Source organism: Macrosteles quadrilineatus, unplaced genomic scaffold, assembly GCF_028750875.1.
Source record: "Macrosteles quadrilineatus isolate MER2022 unplaced genomic scaffold, UCM_ALF_1.0 Scaffold_4__1_contigs__length_99947679, whole genome shotgun sequence".
In the NCBI taxonomy this organism is placed as follows: domain Eukaryota; kingdom Metazoa; phylum Arthropoda; class Insecta; order Hemiptera; family Cicadellidae; genus Macrosteles; species Macrosteles quadrilineatus.
In genome coordinates, this window is record NW_026542597.1 from 73,245,810 (window position 1) to 73,266,018 (window position 20,209).

Here is a 20,209-nt window from a genome sequence, read left to right on the forward strand (position 1 = left end):
AACGATTTTGATAAAAATTTAGTATGTTATAGTCCTTTAAATTCTGAAGAAAATTTTACAGATCCCATTTCCGTATATTTACTCTCACCGCTTACACATGATCAAGGTTGTTGACAAACTTATGGGAGAAAGTATGTGTCAGAATGCTGATACCGTTTATTTTCCATTCTAATATTTATGCCAACCCAAATTCAAATGGTAAATATTTCATTTCAACCAAGTCAAAAATTTGTTTGTAGCTAACTTTTAAACTAGGCGTACGCTCATTCTTCCCGTATTGGGACGAAACGATGATAGTGTCACAGTGAATATAAGGCTGCACTGGTAAGGGTAACCAGAATACACATTATACCCTAGTTGTTGCCACACATAGAAATTATACTGGATCTAGCAGGCATGGATCGGATCAGCATGGATGCTCAGTGTCTTGCAGAGCAGATCATTTTGAGAATGCCATAGGTCTTGGTGCGGATTTGGTTAATGTCAGGCCCAAACTCATATGACGAGTCATAATAAGAATGTAGTAAATACTCAATATCCAGAGAACTTTTTTGATGCTAACATTTTCATCTTATTCTTGGTGGGACTCACCATTATCTTTGGTCAAGTCTTAACTGAGCTGAGACTCAAAATCATGAAGCGAAGCAACCTTCCACAAACAGTTTTATACAATCAGCAAACTAAAGAAAATGGGTCTTGATAACTCTCTTGGTGTCTCTATAGAATGTGTAGAACAGAAAATATCTGAACTTTGTTGGATGTTTTCATGATAAATATGCAACAAATACATATTCACCCCACAAAACCACATGAAAACCAGTTCACATGATCTAATCAAGACAATTAGTAAAACTCAACTGACTGAGGTAGTGTTTATTGTATAGTATTAAACCAAATTACAATAATAGCGTTATCAAGATTCCATGTCAACTCCTCTTTATCCTTAGTGACAAGGACTCAAAACCATGGTACATTCTCATGGGAATCTGTATTGGCAATATTCTCTCTAACCCTTTATCACAAAATAAATTATGTCAATAAGTATTTGTTTTGTTTGTTTTTTAGCTACAGTATTTTAAAAAGTTTCTGTTATTATGTGGAATTGGGAGGTTTTCAGAGTAAAAAATCCAAAAACACTCATATTTGCACCACAGCCCTCCATGAAAGGGAATACAAGATACTATATGCTACTTAGTTTGGTTTAAGCTATTTTACCTAATGCAATGGAATTTTGAAGTTTTCAGAGTATAAAATGGTAAACATCATATTTTACGCCATACAACCCTCTGTAATAGTCTTTTTCATAGTCTGAACAAAAAGACTTGTTACACTCATCATATTATGGATATGTGTTCACTCTCTTACCTCCAATTATAACAAAAGTGGTCACTTTAAATATCATGGGATACTATTTTTACCGATACATACGTAATCCTTTATCAAGGAATAAAATATGTGATATACTACAGTAGAACCCCGGTTAACCGAAATAAAAGGGGACAGCTGTTTTGGATAACTAATTTTTCGGTTAACCCATCATATACTAAAAATAACCAATGTGTTCCCAGTGTGTAGAAAAAATGATTTTAAGACAATGACTACCTATATAACCATTGCCTATATAGAGTCAATTATATATAGCCTAGTGTTTTATTTAAGCTAAAACAATGTTACAATGGGTTAGAAAACACTGTACTTTGTTCATATTTTAAGCTCCTTTCAAACAGATCCACTAAACCCATGTCATTTTTAGGTTTTCAATGCATAAAAATGACAAAAACTTACATTTACCCAGTGCAACCCCATGTGAAAGCCCATTATCATAGTCTGATTAAGATAATTTGAGAAACTCATCATATTGTATAATATGTTTCCTCTGTTACAACCAATCATATCAAAAGTGGAATATCATTAACAGTGATTGCTTTGAATTTGTTTCGATCCCCCGTTCTTCGAATCCTGTCAAATCACCAAATTTTTTTATTTTATCCAAGTGATAATGCCGCAACCCCTGGTATAGCCTGAAGCAATGTGAAAATCAATCCCGAGTTCAAACCTAGCACCCTAGGAAAATAAGTTCTAGCCTAGAAATGTTTTAAACATTACTTCAGGCTAATATAGTATTGCTATTGATTCTACGGTGTCCCAACGCAAACTGATGAAATAGACCCAATGGTATTATGGGGCGCGACCACAGGAAACTTGATGTCAGCGGCTGGACACAAGTGAAAAAACCCTCAGACTCTTGCATTGTGTGTCCGCTCTATATTATGGTCTATTATCAATGTTAAACCTCAACTTAATGGAGTGTCTAATGTATTACTCCAAATCTTATCAATAGTGAAGGATTAACTTTAAGTACATTAGAACTATTGGGGAAAAGAGGCCCATATTGGTAATTTCATCTGTACACTTTCATACACTAAACATTTTTTTTGTTTTTTACGCTCTTTAAAAAAGTTTTGATAAGTATAAATGAATTTGGATATAACAAAAACTTACCCCCACTCAGCAAATCTGCAGACCAAGCGAATTTCCATTTAAAGCCAGATTAATTTTCACTTTTAAAGTGTAGCCTACACACACCGGAGCGGTAGCGGTGCGATATTTGCACGGTGATTTAATGGAAGTAAATGCAAGCGAACACAATGGAGCAGTAGCGGTATACTGCCTGTACCACCACTTCGCTGAGATTCAGCATGTTCCATTTCACCGCCTAGCGGTGCCGGTTGGATGAGCCTGGCATTGGTGTTTCTTGTCTTTTATAAGTTCAGGCATCAATGTATGGTATTCGCCATGCTCAAATCGCCTTTTGTTCATGTCATATACCCACTCCCTATTTTTGCGATTGTTGTATTCAGCCAAAGCAAACAATAGCAAAATTTCTTCCTTGTCGTCTCATGTAAACATATTTCTAACTAAAAACACACTGAACTTGTTGACTGCACACTCATAAATAAGGACGGAAAATTACTACACTCTGCTGTCATCGCTGCGGTGCGGAATCGCTCTGGTGAGAACGCCCCAGCTATACCGCCGCGATGATGATAGTGGATGGGGGGGATGAAACATTGTGCCTATACCGCCAACACTCCGGTGTGTGCAGGCCTTAATTTATTTAAATAATATTAGGTTCAATGAGTGCCTAGGTATGCTGCTAGAGGGAGGAAAGGGTAGTAAAATGTGTTTTTAGTAAAACATTAATAGCGTAGTATAAAATAAAAAATGTTTCCATAAACAATCAAACCACAACGGTTCCCTTATTCATAAAAATATCATGGGAATTTTAAATTTACTACTTTTAGAAAAGCCAATAACCGTATCCAACACAAACACTTCATTATAAGATCTTTTTAAAAGCTCTTAAAATTTTTTTTTGAGGGAAATAGGGAAAATTTTGTCTATGATAAAAGGTTAGGCCCTTTTATGCACAGTAGTAGAGGTTTTTGCCACCCCGCTAAAAAAATCGGCTGCTAAATTCTCAAGCGATCCCTACTCGCTGCCACCACTGGTCAGCAGTCGAAGGGAATAAGCTATTACTGTAAGTCTCATGATAAGACCTAGACCCAGGACCTATTTGCTTTTTCGTTTTGAGGTACCCAGAGGCCAAAAACACCCTTCGTTCAAATTCATAATATAAATTTAATATATATATATATATATATATAGGTCTTTATGTATATGTCCGTTAGCATGTTAATTAAAAAAAAAATATCCAATTTTAATTAAATTCGGTACAAACGTGTAAACCTACGTGTTTATTCAAAGAGTTCGCAAACCAGCATGATCGGATTAAGTTAACAGGTGTTTATGGGGTAAAAATAGATTTTTCCCATTTTTTACTCTGAAAATATAAAATTTCACAATATCTTTTCAAATAATTTAGTATCGTAGATTATTAAAAAATAAATAACTTTGCATATTGAAGCGTGGTTTTTGCCTAACAGTTACGGAGATGATTCAAAAAATTTTAAATTTAAAATTCCCATGATATTTTTATGGAGAATAAATAAAATGTTGTAGTTTGCTTGTTCATGGATATATTTTAATAAAATTTTGAAATTTTGTTTATTTCATTCTAAGCTACCTATCAACATGAATTTGATTATTTCTCGGATATGATAATTATTACAACGCTGCAAAGCAGCATGGGTTCTCTAGTGTTATTTAAAAATAGGAAATTAATCCAAAAATGTTTAGGGAATATTTTAGTAGAAGTTCAACCAGGTAAATGGAAATTGGCTTAGTGTGCAGGTTTGCAGTGGCGGGGATATTTATATCAACCATGGTAGGGTAAGTAGGTGCTGCCAACACTAATCTGTTATGTACTCATTACCTAATATTTGGTTGAAATAGATTCTTATTCGATTGTAGTTACCACCCTACTGTCCGAACTAAAATGTCCAAAACTACCGCCAGTTGCACGACAATCAATAACTCAGAGCTGTCTCATGACGTCTAGAGCTCTTGCTTACGGAGTTAGGTGAGGTTAGGTTGGGCTAGGCGCACACAAGCGATTATTTTGAGGCGATTATTTCATCGGCTGATCTACGCATCATGTATTCGAATGGAAGCGCGCACACAGGTGATCAAAAACTGCGCCGACTTTAAAATCTGGATTTTGTGCAGATTCTTAGGCAAGCCGATTGTCGCCCGGCAACCTGTAACGTACAGGTTATTATCAGTCTACGCACACGGACGACTAAAAAATCGGCCAGTCGCTCGTTGTTCTTCTCAGGAGTCAGTTAGAGTCTCAGGGCGTGAGTTTTGCTGTCATAGTTTTTCTTGCTGTTTACCATGGCAGTGGCAGAGTTCGATACTATAATCTATTTATTAATGAAATAGAAAAAATGCCACAGATGTACCTAATTAGTAGAGCACAAACACAGGTTAATTCTACAAAGTTCACTTTTTAAGAATAGCCACGCACTTGAAAACATCCATTTCTCAACTAAAAAATCGCCACGTGTGCGCCTAGACATAAATCGAGGGCGATATATTCTTGGCTGATTCTTTAATCGTCCAATCAAAAAATCAGCTGTGTGCGCCTGGCCTTAGTTTGCACTATAGTCAGTAAAAAAGTCACAGTGTGCAGGCGCTCTGGACGTCATGGGACAGCGCTGAGCTATTGGACGCCGTGAAACTGGCAGCGGCTTAAGAAAAGGTGTAACTGCTACATTTTGGAGTGTTAAGTGCGCTGTTTCACGACGACCAATCTCATGACATCTAGAGCTTGTAGAAAGACTACAGTGTGTTTATTGCAGTTACTGTACTTTTGGACATGATGAGATGTGAACGTCATGCAATATAGTAAAATATTTCATAGACTATTGGACGTTGTGACACTGACTTGTATTATTCTATGTAGTGACGCTTGAATGTCATGAAATGCATCCTTATTTATACAACAGGTTATACTAAAAAAAACTTATTAATAATTGATAGTGCCTTACCAGAAAGTCTATGTACACAGCATTTTCTTAGCCTACCTATGAGTAATGATGTGCGATACTGGTCAATGTGTTGATACTGCGCAGCAATACGTATTAGAATGGAATGTATCAATACCACAATACCTATATCGTATTGTATCTTTGTGCATGAATTTTTACCCGTACCAGATGAAATATCGTATGTTATTTATAATTTCTTGACAAAATTTTAATGTCTTTAATAAGTTAGATGCAGAGACAGATACTATGTTACAGTACTTACAGGCTTGTAAAGAGGGTTAGTGATATATTTTACCTCAGAAAAGCCATTTCCTGTGACTTTTATTAGTATCAAACTCCTACATAACCTCTAAATTCCATTAAACCCTCAAAATTTAAAAACAGATTTTGTTATTGTTTTCCTAGCTTTTGCACATGTATAATTAGGTATAAAAAAATTTTTATATAATGGTTGTGGTGAGGCCTACTTAATTTATTATACCCTAACATGGATAATGAGCGTGCCACTTACATTAATGATTTCCCTTTTTTTGAGGTAATTCGCAAAACTTAGCAGAAAATACATGTTTTCAGTATTTCTGAGAATTTTAGAGCAAAATATCAAATTTCAACTACTACAATTCAGGGGTGGAAATGGAAGGAAAGGTTACTTACCTAAAAAATTAGATTTATAATAATAAATAAACAATACAATATTCAATACGATACAGGTTATACGATCGATAAGGGCATATCGATACGCTCCAACCATATGATACAAAATATCAATATTTTCCGGTCCTTGTATCGATATCCGAATCGACAAGTATCAATAAGCACATCACTACCTATGAGCACATCTGAGAAATCTGTACCGGTACCGGTAAGCTTTTTTTACAACTTTCATCAAGAAGAGAAGTTGTGTTTTTGGTTAATAGGGCAAATTATGAGACGATATTAACATTTGAAAGAATGTAGGCCTACTGTAGGTTATTTAAGAATAGGCTTAAACTTGTTATTCCAAAATATTACCTAAATATTTAAGTACTTAAGTACTGTAATTTCAGATTAAGTTAGACTAAGTTATCTGTAAGCTTGTAAGCTGTAAGAAAAATCTGTAAGCTTTTTTTAACATTCATCATGAAGAGAATTTTTTATGGTTAATACGGCGATTTATGAGACGATGAACATGTGAAAGAATGTAAGTTAGGCCTACTGTAGGGGATTTAAGAATAGGCTTAAACTTGTTACAGAAGAACCCCAGTTAACCAAAATAAAGGGGGGAGAGCCGTTTCGGATAACCAATTTTTCAGTTAACGCTACTCGTAGCATGTCAACAGTGCTCTGATGTGATTTACTCGGGCCGAGTGAAGTCGGATACTACTCTACTTTCTCGGATTCCGAGTGTCTCACTCGGCTTCAAGATGGCCACAGAGGATGAGGTTAAAGTGAAAAACAAGAAAATCTTTAAAAGGCTGTCTGATAGGGTAACAGTTTATTTTGTTGAATAGTACAAAGCTGAGGAAGTTCTGTGGAATGTTTATCATGAAAATCATAAGAACAAAGGCGCAAGGGATAGTCCTGTGGGTTGCATTGTTCAGAAATTAGGGATACCCGGTTTTAACGCAGAACATGTTCTTAAAAAGATTAACAATATAAGAAGTAGGTACTTACAAGAAGTTAACAAAATTCAATCCGAGTGTTGTTGTGCGTGTTAACACCGTTCCGAGTTAAACAGATGCATGTACTCTGACCGAGTACAAATAGTTAGCTCAGACCGAGCTTACTCGTACCGTTTCAACCCGGCTTTATTTCTGCTATAGAAAGGTTTTAAATGGGCAATGGGTTAGATTCAGATAATACTTTAAAAATAAAAAACAACAAAAGTAGGCCTAACTGAAGCATTTTGTATTACCGTACATATTAGGCTAGGCTACTTTTATTTTAGGGAACAGTTTCGGTTTACCCGGGTTTCGGTTAAGCAGGGTTTCAAAATTATTACCTAAATATTGAAGTACGTACTGTAATTTAAGTAAGTTAGGTTAGTAAGTATTACTGTAGTACATCCAGCCGATTAAGATACTTAACAAAAATACAATTAATACGGTTAACTTAAATTCTGTTAAAAACAATCAATTGCTATATGTATGGTGCCGCACTTCTTATATGAAGTTCAAACGTCTTTGACCAGCAATATTTTTGTTATTGGCGAAAACAACGATAACTTAATCACGGTATTTGGATGAGTCAATGGTATTTGGCAAATCACCTTAGGCCTATTAATAATTAACTTAGAGGCTGCTTTAGGTTTACTTATCGGTTTAAATTTGGCCACTTGTTTTATTATTAATTATTATGTTTGCCACTTATTTGAAAACATGATGCCAAGGCCTAACTTAAACTTCTAGAAAACAAGTTAAGTAATGTGTTGTCCAAGTTACATGTTGTCCAGATAGACAAAGTACTGTAGGTACCTAGTTATAGTGCTCACCTCTAAATCTGCAGGAGTAAGTTATTTGATTCCAAGCAAGTTGATTATTTTCAGTTATGAATTAATGATGCTAAGTTTGCCTAAGTTATCTAACAATAAGTGTAAACAAGATAATGTTGTTAGCTAGGCCAAGTAGCTTAACAAGACCATGGTTTGGACCGCTCTCTTTCAAAAGGTTAAAAAAATTCCATTGGCATAGGTAGCACACAAAATAATAAAATAAAGCCAAACACCCCCCAGGACATAGCCTAGGCCTAGTTCAGCGTATACAGGCATAACTTAAGTTTCTAACTTACACGCCTAGGCCTAGTCATATCTTTTAGGACCAATACACTGAAAAATGCAAGAAGATTAACAACAGTTAATAAACTACATAGGCTAGGCCTACTACGAAAACTTCAGGCTTTAAGTAGAGTGATTGTACTTAACCTAAATGTTGAGTGGAAGTGCTACCCACCCGACTTGGTACACTTGTGTGTTCTACCTACCTGCTGGATAAATCACGTCACTGTCACTAATCAACTACTGTAAAGCAGGACTATGGGGTAATTTTTCAATAGACGAGACTATTAATTAAAAGAAGACGATAATAAGCGAAAAGACTGTTCTATGTAACCCAAGTTGGCCAAGTTTATAAATGTTTGATTAGCCTATTCTATAATGCGATTTTGACATATTTTCATTCATAGAGTACAAAATGTAAGGATTAACTGACTTAAAACTTAATTTTGAGTAAAAAGTCGAAATCACCAAGTATATTATTGACGGTTTACGTTTGTTTAGCCGTTTACTAACATTTTTGCAAACAAAAAATGACAGACTTGTATACTCAACACGACGACGGCTGAGGGAGAACTGAGATAGTCAAATGAACAATGAATGACAACCAAAGTCAAAATTGAAAATTAAGTTAAAAACGTTAAATCGAAAACATTAACAAAAATTATTGAAATATACCTTAGAAAGAACTACACAAAAAAATAAATATGTGGTACAAGACTCAGATTTTTTAACGTTTTCGTAAAAAAGCCTTATGGTAACAAAGTTTAGCATACGAAATTTTTTAGTTGAGTATGAGGACTTCACTTCGTTTCGTCCAATTAGCAAACTTATTGACTGTTTACAATCAACATATGTTCTTCTTCTCACTTTTAATTTCTGACAACAGCTGGAGTTTCATAACAATTTTTGTTTCCCATGTTAATCATATGGAGAGATACGAAACTTTTAAGGACTCCAGGGCCTCACTCTCTAATTATTTCCCTAAAAAGAAAGATTCCTGCACAACTTCACGTTACGCTCTTTCCAATGACACCAAAAACATGTCAATGGGTTCAGTAGTTTTGGAGGAGTAATTGTCACAAAAATCCTGCTTGCGTTTTAAATAAGTACGAGAGGTCGTCCAGTGGTCGAAACTCGACCAAAAATATGTAATGTACTCACTTATCTATTTTCACCCCACACTGTAAATAAAACATGTGATTGGAGTTTATTCCTCCATTTGTTTTGATTTTCTGTTTATATTTCGTTGTTATTTCGTAACCAGCATAGCAACGCATAAGATCCAAGTTAATTTTTTCAAATTTTTAAACTCATTTTTTGTGCTTATCTTTGAGCCTATTTAAATTTATAAAGGGATTCTGCACACCTACAGGAAAATAGCTTTCCAACGGTATGCGTAGATTTTCCCTACGATTCACACGAGCTGAGAAAAAAGGTTTTAAAGAAACATGCTTGCCTATTAATATATAGATAGATAGATAGATTTCTATTCTCAAAGATATCTTCAACAGTAGTTTCTTATGTATTTTATTTACTGTTATCCTAAAATCTACAACTGAATACTTCTAAAAACACTCGACAGGACCAGCTACTTGCACCACGTGGACAACTTCTCTTGTCTAGCTCATTTTTCAATTGATTTGAAACTATTACGATGGTCTCGGTTAACCCAGGAAGTCTTCTTTACAACAAAAGAAAGTGGACTGAACCAGTTTAAATTGTCTTAACTTTTTTCCCGGTATCAGTAACCTCCCAAATAAAACTTTGATGGCAAATAACAGCACGAGGGGATTGATATCATATGGGGAACAGCATATGAGAACAGGAGCCCCTTACATTTTTATTAAAAAGGTACCAAAAAGACTCTGTTTTATGCATGTGTATGTTATTTTATCTGTAGGCATCCTAATTTTCTAGTTTAAGTTACAAGTTTTCATGCATCTGTAAGATGATTAAGTCTCTTAAAAGAGTAAATGAAGGAAATACTATTTACAATACAATACAAGGTTTGACAAGCTAAAGCTTGGATCCCAACTTCAATGGTAACTGTGGTAGGTAGGTAGTTAACTAAATAACTTTTCAGAGATTTTAAACTAAAATTCTGCCAGTATCCTTGATGAATTCCCCCCTCCTCAGCTCATATTATCGATTATCGTTTACACCTGACTTTGTGACACAAGCTTCCAAGTGGGAGGATCTTATTCTTACATAAAATAAACATTTTACAAAACTAGAAAAGAATTATATTTTATTTTACCTACCATTTAATCTTTATTTAAATGTCTCAAAAATAAATAACCTATATCTGATATTTGGTTTGTATTCTTAAATAACTCTGGTTCCATGTAATTTAATTATCAGTTTATCTGTGTCATTAACTGCAGACGATGAGTGAATCACTACTTACCTTGCAAAAGCATTAAACAGAGCGATGATTTCATTACGGTCCAGCTGGAATTGGTTCTTCCCGAGGTTAGCAACACTGTAGGGCGATGGAGATGGTTGATCAAATCTCCCAGAAAACAATATTTTGAGGGCAGTGCCAAGACCTTGGATCTGCATCAGAAACATTTAGGACTAACAAAATTGTTACTGTGTATGTTATAAATTAATTCTTTTGCAGGAAACCTGCAAACTATTTGAATTTTCAGTTTAATTATCAAATTAGTATTAAAACTGGTCTCTAATATGAGGGAATTTAAATAATACATTCACAAACAATATGTATGACATTTAGCATAATACAATGCTACAACAGACACTAAAAGGTATTTTCAATTAAGTTTACCAAACTTCCAAAGTTTCCAATAAAGTAACGAGATATGGCAAATTGTAGGTAGATATATTCATTCATGAAGATGCAATCTACATAAATTAATTTACCATTAATTCATCATAAGGATAGCACCATTTACAGTCAATAATAGCATGCACGACAACAAACAGCATTTATTACTTTTAAGATCCCAGGCCCTCTCCCCATGTTCAAACCAGGTTTTTTTGAAAATTCATTGCATTATACCTATTAACATAATTGATGGTGACTTTCCCATAAATTGAGCATTATATCAAAGATCAACTAACTTAACAGAAAAGCCCTCATAGCAAGCTTCTGTACAGTGCTCATACTGACTGATAATATAATATATATAATCTATCTGTGACACATAGTAATAATTTCCAAACACATTGACTGGTCATCATGATTGTTTCTAATGTCTTTTTCTTACAACAAATATAAAGACTGACTCAATAACTGAAGAAGATAAAGTAAATAAAAAATTATTGAGATTTACCCATTCAAGATCAAATACCAGGTGACTTTCAGTTAGACCATTAGTGAATTAAATGTTTACACGTCTATGTGTCTTTCTGAAAAACTATCCAAGTCAAAAGTGTTTACCTGTAGCTTGCCCCACAGTTTGCACTTATCACACCCGACACAATCCATTATCGCTGTGATGTTTCGGAAATGCAAACCAAACTCCTCTTTGAGTTTAGTAGCTTGTGCACCCCCAGAAAACATGGTTGATTCATTAAAGTGCTCTGAGAACGACCTGAATCAAACAAATCAAAGTTAGCATGGAGTTTGTATAGGAAGAATAATTTGTTTTGGGTTATTGTTTACATTATCGCAGATGAGAACTATTAGAAATGACAGTCGTTGTCTGCAATTAATTTCAGAATAAAAATTAAGTTTACTAAGGGTATCTCGGACCATGTAAACATCATATTTGTGGTGAGTCAGTGAAATTAACCTAATTTATTGTGGCATTTTAGTTTTATCAACTTCTAATATGTGTGTTAGTGTTGAAGAAAATAGAATTGAACTTAGTTTTGTATTGCATTTAAATTTTAAGAACTAATGGATATAGTTCGATTAATATTCACTTATAGTTTATTCACTTCACTCTCTCATTCATAATTCAACTTACAACATACATACATACATACATATACTTACAACATACACAAACTAACTGTGCGCGAAGCAATTGTTTAACATGTTGTGAGGAACTGGGAATACTTCTCAATCTTATCCCACGACAGTGACGGGAATAATTACCTTAATTCCGGGGAATACTTCTATGAAATGTCTAAGCTGTTTACCTTCGGTGGGTTGTGTGAGCTGGTTGTGACTTCACAACTGTTCACATTTGTTTTCGAGGTTTATCGGAATGGTGAATTATATGTCAAATTTTAATATATGTTAAATTTTTTTTATATGTCAAATGATGAAGGAGCGTAATCCCGTGAAAATATTCAGATTTGCCCAATCCCTGTCTAGCGGGCACTTCAACGTTTAGAGCCACAAAAAGAGCCAATCCTGAAATCTCAACAAAATACATCAAGGCCTGTGAATCTAAATTATTTACCTGTAAAATCGTACTAACCTAAGACCACAGCCTAAAAATATAGACACGAACCATGAACTATCATGGTATGTTAATACGCAGTTTTATATGTGTGATTTATTTTATGATGATTTGGCACCTAATGTGTTAAAAATTTCGACTGATATGAAAGTTTCCGTATCGAAGCACGGGTGTACCGCTAGTTGCTACAGTATACAATAAGTTGTCCTTTAAGCATGTTTTGTATTAAAAGTTGACATAATTCGACAGACATCAGTAATTTACATCAGCCCCATTTGCCAGCAGCTCAATTCAAATACGTTCATTTTCATTCTAAATAACTACATTTTTAACATGGGAATGTGATGTATACTTGTATCCATAGCCAGATGATACTGAAACAATGACGTTACCTTAACCCTTTGAGGTAAATTTTTTTTCATTTTTCGGCGAGTATATGTAGCCATTTGAGCAGTCGGGAAAATGGCGCCCGGCGACCTATACTCGCCATTCGACCGCAAAGGGTTTAACTATTCATACATCATTTTCTATATTAAACACCCACTTGATGACTTGTAGCAAGTTCACAACAGCATCCTTAGTATCGCTGTCGTCCTCGTGGCGACCAGTGAAGTACTCCTCCTGTTCCAAGTACGGAGCTGCCTTTGCCAACGCCCTCATCTCTAGTAGGTAGACAAAGTACAAGTTGCGTATCCACTCAGGGCCTTCCCCGTTGGTCGTCTCCGGACTGAAGCGGCGTTCAAACTCCACCAGGTTGGGACCCCACCTGCCTCCTCCGTTGATCACACCAATGTCTGCAACAGAAACGATGAATAATCATATATGTACAGCACAACCAGGAGTCTGGTGCAGTACATAGTTCCTTTCATAAAAAATTGTGTAGGCATACTGTGCTAATCAAATGAAAAATTTTTGCCTTCCTCGTAGCAGCAAACCTTAGTACTGGCTAAATCCAAATGTTGTTTAAATAGAGAATAAAAAAACATATCTTGTTTAAGGAAACATTTGAGTAAAATTCCAATGAGGCAAATGGAAATTAGCTTAGTCTACAGGTTTGCTGCAGCGGAGTATTTGCTACCATATGTTTATTTGAACGTTGATGCTGTCAAGAACATACCAGGATGGAAAAAAAATTATCTCTGCTTGATTGTACTTCTGCATTAACACGTTCGCTACTGCAATAGTACGAAATTTTCCATTCACGTGGACCAGCGATGCACATATGCGACGGCCGGTTCCCACCCATAGACTGCCGTCGCATATATACGACGGCTAGTCACATTAAAACAGACTGCCGACGCATATCTGCGTCGGGGTTCTAATGTAATTCAAATGCTTTTATCTTTGTAACGGTCTATATGAAGGCACTGAATTCCCTGTAGTGGTCTCTACTAGGGATGGGCGAGTAGTGTTTTTTTGAGTCGAGTCGAGTAATTAGCCCTAATACTCGAGTATCGAGTCGAGTCGAGTCGAGTAGTTCACGAGAAAATCAACAATTTTATTTTACATATATTCAATATTTATTTGTACGAACAAAGCATTTCTCAATTCACCAAAAATAGACCTGGTTAAAAACTTTTATACCATATAAAAAACACAATATGTATGTGTATCAAACTTTACAACGACATTACAAAAGGTAAAAAATACCCCCGCCGCAGCAAACCTGCCGACTAAGCGAATTTCCATTTGTCTGAATTGATTTTCAATTAAATATATTTTAATAACATTAGGTTCAACGAGTACCTAGGTTTGCTGCTACAAGGAAACTAATAAAGTGTGTTTTTGAGTAAAATATTGATAGCTTAGTACAAAATAAATAAATTTGCCAAGTTTGATCAAAATATATCCATAAACAAGCAAACTACAACATTTGACAATATTCTCCGTAAGAATAACATGGGAATTTTAAAATTTACAATTTTTTTAATTTTCTCCGTTACTAATAATCGAACAAAAATACTTTTATACACTAAATTATTTGTTTTTTTAAGCTCTTTAAAAAGGTCTAAAGAGAAATCGGGAAATTTTGTGTTTTGAGGGTCAAAAGTGAGAAAAACCAATTTTTACCCCATAAAACCCCCCGTAAAGCCCCGTTCCCATGGTCCGATCGTGCTGGTTCGCGAACTCATTCAAGTTTATCCCGCTTTACACCTTTAAACCAAATTTCATCAAAATCGGACAAAAATTACTCAAGTTATCGCGTTCACGGACGTATATATATCTTATCTTACTAATATTATAAATGTGAAAGTTTGTGTGTTTGTTTGTTTGTTTGTTTGTTTGTATGTTTGTTTGTTTGTTTGAAGTTCAATCACGCATTAACTACTGGACGGATTGGGCAGAAATTTGGCATGATGATAGTTCACATTCCCGATTAACATATAGGCATATTTCTATCTCAAAATCTTTTAGGGTTCCGCCCCAGTGGCTCTGTAGTTCCCCATGTTAACCTTATGAGTATTCATATTTAAAGGGAGTTAAAGAATTTAGTCAACTGTTTCAACTAAAAAAGGTGGTTCTATGATATCCAAAGCATTAAAAAGTTATAAGATTTACCAAGAGGGTGCAGCACTATTTTTTTTTTCATTTATGAAAACAGCTAATTTGAACTAAGCCGCAACAAAAAAACTGTGATACGCAATGAGAAATGTCAAAGTAGGATTGTTTACAATTATGTTTATGTTTTAAATTAATGAATAATTTGTGATATTTTGCGAATTTTTAATAATTTTTTTTTCTCTATTGTTTAAGTAAAGTGGTAGAACATTATGGCTATGGTAGATGTGTACAGTCCAACCTCAGTATAACGAATCTGAAGGGACCGAACTGAATATTCGTTATATCAAGGATTTCGTTAAAATGAGGTTCGTTATATAGAGGTTAGGTTTGCAGGAATTTCGCTAAGTCGAGGTTCAGAACCAGTGTCGGTCAATATAGGCCGGCATTTGACCTCATTAAAACACAATTAAAGTAGCATAGGCTACAATACTTTACAGTACAGTGTTCATTGTGCAGTAGAACCTTCTGTATCCAATAGTCAATGGTAGAACCTAAATTATCCGGCATAATAAAGGTGAGGGATCTTGAATGTTGCGCAATCATGACAATGGCATTTGCCTTGGTACAGGTTAAAAACTTTAAGTTTAAAATCACAGCTTGTTCTAACCCTCCTAAAGACTAGTCAAACACTACATTGCGTAGTCATAAACCATGTAAAGAACAAAACAAAACAGTAGAAAGTTGTGTAAGCTACTGCTCGCGATAGGCCAGTACGCTACCGTAGGCTACAGTACTGATTTATCATAACAGAGGAATGTCAATAATAATCATTAACTATAGCATTGGTGTTGCTAGTTGAAACAAATCGTATTGAAAACAATAAATTATTAGATAAGTCATTATAAAAGTGCATATTCATAGCCAACTTTAAGATAATAAAAACACTCGTAAATTAAGGAATATTAAAATAACGATGTTGCTATTCTTTCTCTTTGCTTTTGTTTTTATATTCTTTCTTAGATTTCTCTTTATCCAAAAATTGTACAATTCACCATATTTACTTATCACCCAATCACAGCTTACTACAGATTACGTCGTCATCAGTCCTCAGTGAATGAAATCAGTTCTCAGTTGCAACATTATTGCGTGCGCAGCGACAGCAGGAGCAGACAGAGAGATGTGTAAAACGGAGCAGACGAATGTTAGCGCAAGCGATGACGTCACCTTTCCATTTCATTTTATAAAGAAACAGATTTTCCAAAAACAATACTGGGGTGGGGGATTTGTTATATCAAGGGAAAGACGTAGACGATTCGTTATGCAGAGGTTAAATTCGCAATGTAGAGGTTCTGACAAAGATAAATTCGTTATATTGAGGTGTCTTATTTTAGCCGAAATCACGAAAAATTCGTTAAATCAAGGTCATTGTTATGGTTTGTTCGTTATGTAGAGGTAAAATATACATAGTCTCTTATGGAGAGTTCTAGGGGATTAAAAAAAATTCGTTATATCAAGGAATTTGTTATATTGAGGTTCGTTATATCAAGGTTAGACTGTAATACTATAGTATACCGTAAATTTAAAGAAGCAAATTTTATCAAACTGTGTCCTCCCACCATTGCAAACTTAAAACTCGAGTATAACTGCAATAAGAATTTTTTACTTATATGCCTACCCCGTACGAAGGACGGGTACTCTGCTAGTATATGTATATATATATATAAGTCTATATATATATATACATATATAAAAATTTGAACGAATGGTGTTTTTGGCCTCTGGGGACATCAAAATGAAAAAGTAAATCGGTCCCGGGTCTAGGTCTTACCGTGCCACCTACGGTAATAGCTACTTCCCTATAGGGAAATTCGCTAAAAATAGAAAAAAACAAGAATAATTTATTTACAAACACAATTGTAGCGTATTACAATGTAAATGATAACTGTTTTACAGGTTTTCACCCGTGGTCTGTGTGTACTGTTATCCAAGTGACAGCCGGTCTATGTGTAAGATTCAAATGTATACCTCGGTCTGTGGCAATGACCGCGACGTCGCATATATGCGACGCTCAGTAGCGAACGTGTTAAGCTTTATTTCAGAGCACCAATCTAAAATACTCACCAGAAAGTAGGTATTTTGCACTGAGATGAATGTTGATGCTGGAATGTATACCAGAGATTACTCTGTAGAACACCCTCTTCTCCAAACACATGTCTGTGAACATAATAAACACATTACAAAACAGAAGAAGGAACTCATAAACTGATTAAAATTATTTAAACTTAAAACTAACTTGAGGATTTGTTAAAGCTTCTTTGTGTCAATAGATTTGTAACGCAACACGGCCAGCAGCCCTGAATTTTCAAAAGCTTGCACACAGTTCTCCTCGTAAGATACGAAACTAACAATTTAATATATTAAAATAAATAAATCACTTAGGCCTACATAAATAAAGATTCATATTATGAAATAACTTACTGTTCAGTTTTGAGGACTTGATGTAAGCGTCAAAGCTATGTTTTGGCCTGCAAAATGGATGCAAAATGAATTATAGTCAAAGACACAACATTGTAAGCAACAGGTTTTTGAATAAATTACATTGTCGTTTCTTAACACTTGACAAATTTATTAGGATTTAAGTCAAACACTTTTTGAGTTCAACACTCTATTATACAGGGTGAGTTTTAATTGTTCCCCCCCCAACTTTTTTCTAAATTTTTTTTCAAACATCAATCCCAGACCACTTCCAAACATTGTTGGGTAGTAAGTCCTTTATTTTGACAGGGTGCTCATTTCCGGCCGCCATCTTGGATCCGCCATATTGGATGCAAAAATTTTTTCTCAAATGTAAAGGTGGGGTTGTGACCCATTATTTCGAACTAGATTTTTACCCTGATTACAATGCCGCAAACACTTTTCAAAAATCTTGATCTATTCCAAAGTTATGAGGGCTTTTTAAAACTTTATTTTTAGTCCATTTTAACATTGTGCAAGTACAAAATAAGATCATAATCTCAAAATAGTGCTAGATAAAGTTAAGTATACACTACCAGTAATTGTCGACCTATTTTCACTTGGTTATGACTGATGTATTTTTTCCGGCCGCCATCTTTGATCCGCCATTTTGAACTGTGATAAATTATTTTAAATGTGAAGGGGGTGTTGTGACCCTTCATTTTGAACTACTTTTTTAAGCTAAACTCAATGCCGCAATCCGTTTTTCATTTTCATATTTTGATTTTGAAATATTGACATTTTTAACAAAAAAGTTGCAAAAGTTTAAAAAAACCCTCATAACTTTGGAATAGATCAAGATTTTTGAAAAGTGTTTGCGGCATTGTAATCAGGGTAAAAATCTAGTTCGAAATAATGGGTCACAACCCCACCTTTACATTTGAGAAAAATATTTTGCATCCAATATGGCGGATCCAAGATGGCGGCGGAAATGACCACCTTGTCAAAATGAAGTACTTATAACCCAACAATGTTTGGAAGTGGTCTGGGATTGATATTTGAAAAAATGTAGAAAAAAGTTGGTGGGGGGACAATTAAAACTCACCCTGTATATAGATGAACCAGAGACAAGTGAAATAGTTGCACGCATCACTTAACACATTGAGTGCGCACCGGTCACCGCGGACCAGTCTGGTCACCGGTGCTTGGCCAGGTCCTGCAGAAATGAATCAAACGTTGTGGCACGGTCTTGAGGATTAGACAGAAGTTATTGTGTGTGTGTGTTATAATTGCATCTATTGTGTGTGTTTCGCCCGCTGTTCCCTGTGATCAGCGCCGGTCACCTGTGCCCTGTAAATTTGTAACGGGTCAAATGTGTAGGGGGTAAAATAACGGCTAAACCACGAAACTTAAACAGCTGAATGTAAGCTGTTGTTGTGCCCTAGTCGCGACGCTAAACTGACATCGCACCTAACCTCCAATTCCAAGACAGCAGACGACGTTGGTGTCAGTTTGGTTGTTTGGTTGTTCGACTGCGTCTGAGGGCGGGCTACGGGAGAGAATAAGAGCAGCTGACCCACTTTGTGAGCGAGGCAGTTATAAAGCATGTTAAAGCTGTCATACGCCTGCCTTTGCTGACACGGGACTCAGCTGACTCTGTTTGTGCTGACCAATCAGGAAGCGTGTTAACTTTCGTCTCGATTCTGAGACGAAGGTGAGGGAAGAAGAAGAGTTGTGGAGGAGAGTTGTCATTCGTATTCCCGGCATTTCGCGAGTTCGTTCGTCTTCAATTTGAAGAGTTTTTGTTTTCGGTTCGTCGCTTAAAAGTTAGCCTACTTTAAGTTCGTGGTGCATCGAGTGCGCAAAAAGTGTTTCACAGTATTATTACTTCGTTTGGTAAGTTGCGTAACACTTAGACAACTTAGGTTTTTCTTTCGAATACTTCTCCGTCACTTGTGTTTCGGCAGAACTTTGTCGAAGTTCATAGGCTAGGCCTGATTCGCAGACCTCGTCATACGCTTTAACCAACTCATTTAATTAAAGTATCGGAGTTGGTGACAGATCATTTCGATTAACGTTTCATAATCCGTATTTGGGACTTACTTTTTAATTCTTAAATCTGTTTCAAAGTTCTTTTAGCATCCCGAAGTTTGTCCCAGCAGACAGGTTTCTGCTGGACAAGTTCTGTCGAAGTTGGTCTAAGTTGAACACGTGAGGAAGTTAAAGTTTTAGTTTTTCGTTTTTTTGGCTCAAGGAGCAGTTTCACCTTTTTAGTTTCGTTTTTTGTTCGTTCCTCACCTGGACCACTTAGGCTAACTTGTTTTCTTATAATTTAGTAAATTCGGACTCTGTGGGAGTTAGGCTAGGTTAGGCCTATCTTGTACTAACCTTGTTTGTTACAGGTTGAAGATTTAACTCCGTAGGTAAGCGGAGTGACTACTTAGCTTACTTATTGATTCGTTAAGTTAGCTAGTAGTGTATCATTTAGATATTTGCCCACAGAGTCAAGTCAAAATTATTATTTTCCCCACAAGCCCTAGGCTAGAGTGGTGATTTCGAGTAGGGTGTTTAGTAACCCGCAACGTTCGTCTCGAGCTCTGACAACCAGGGCTATCAAAGTTAGGCTATCCGAATCACTATCGACTCCTGGGAAACTCCCCGCGACCAGACTA

At 35.6% G+C, this 20,209-nt stretch overlaps 1 protein-coding gene across 1 annotated transcript in view; it reads right to left on the minus strand.

Moving 5' to 3' along the window:
- Window positions 1-20,209, minus strand: part of LOC128991615 (ero1-like protein) — a 58,341-nt gene that overhangs the window by 3,288 nt on the left and 34,844 nt on the right. The window contains exons 7-11 of the mRNA XM_054414656.1: window positions 17,562-17,608; window positions 17,205-17,297; window positions 13,126-13,375; window positions 11,609-11,762; window positions 10,613-10,761 (exon numbers count right to left, since the gene is read on the minus strand). Coding sequence (XP_054270631.1) covers window positions 10,613-10,761; window positions 11,609-11,762; window positions 13,126-13,375; window positions 17,205-17,297; window positions 17,562-17,608 — 693 coding nt within the window. The remainder of the gene's footprint in view (window positions 1-10,612; window positions 10,762-11,608; window positions 11,763-13,125; window positions 13,376-17,204; window positions 17,298-17,561; window positions 17,609-20,209) is intronic.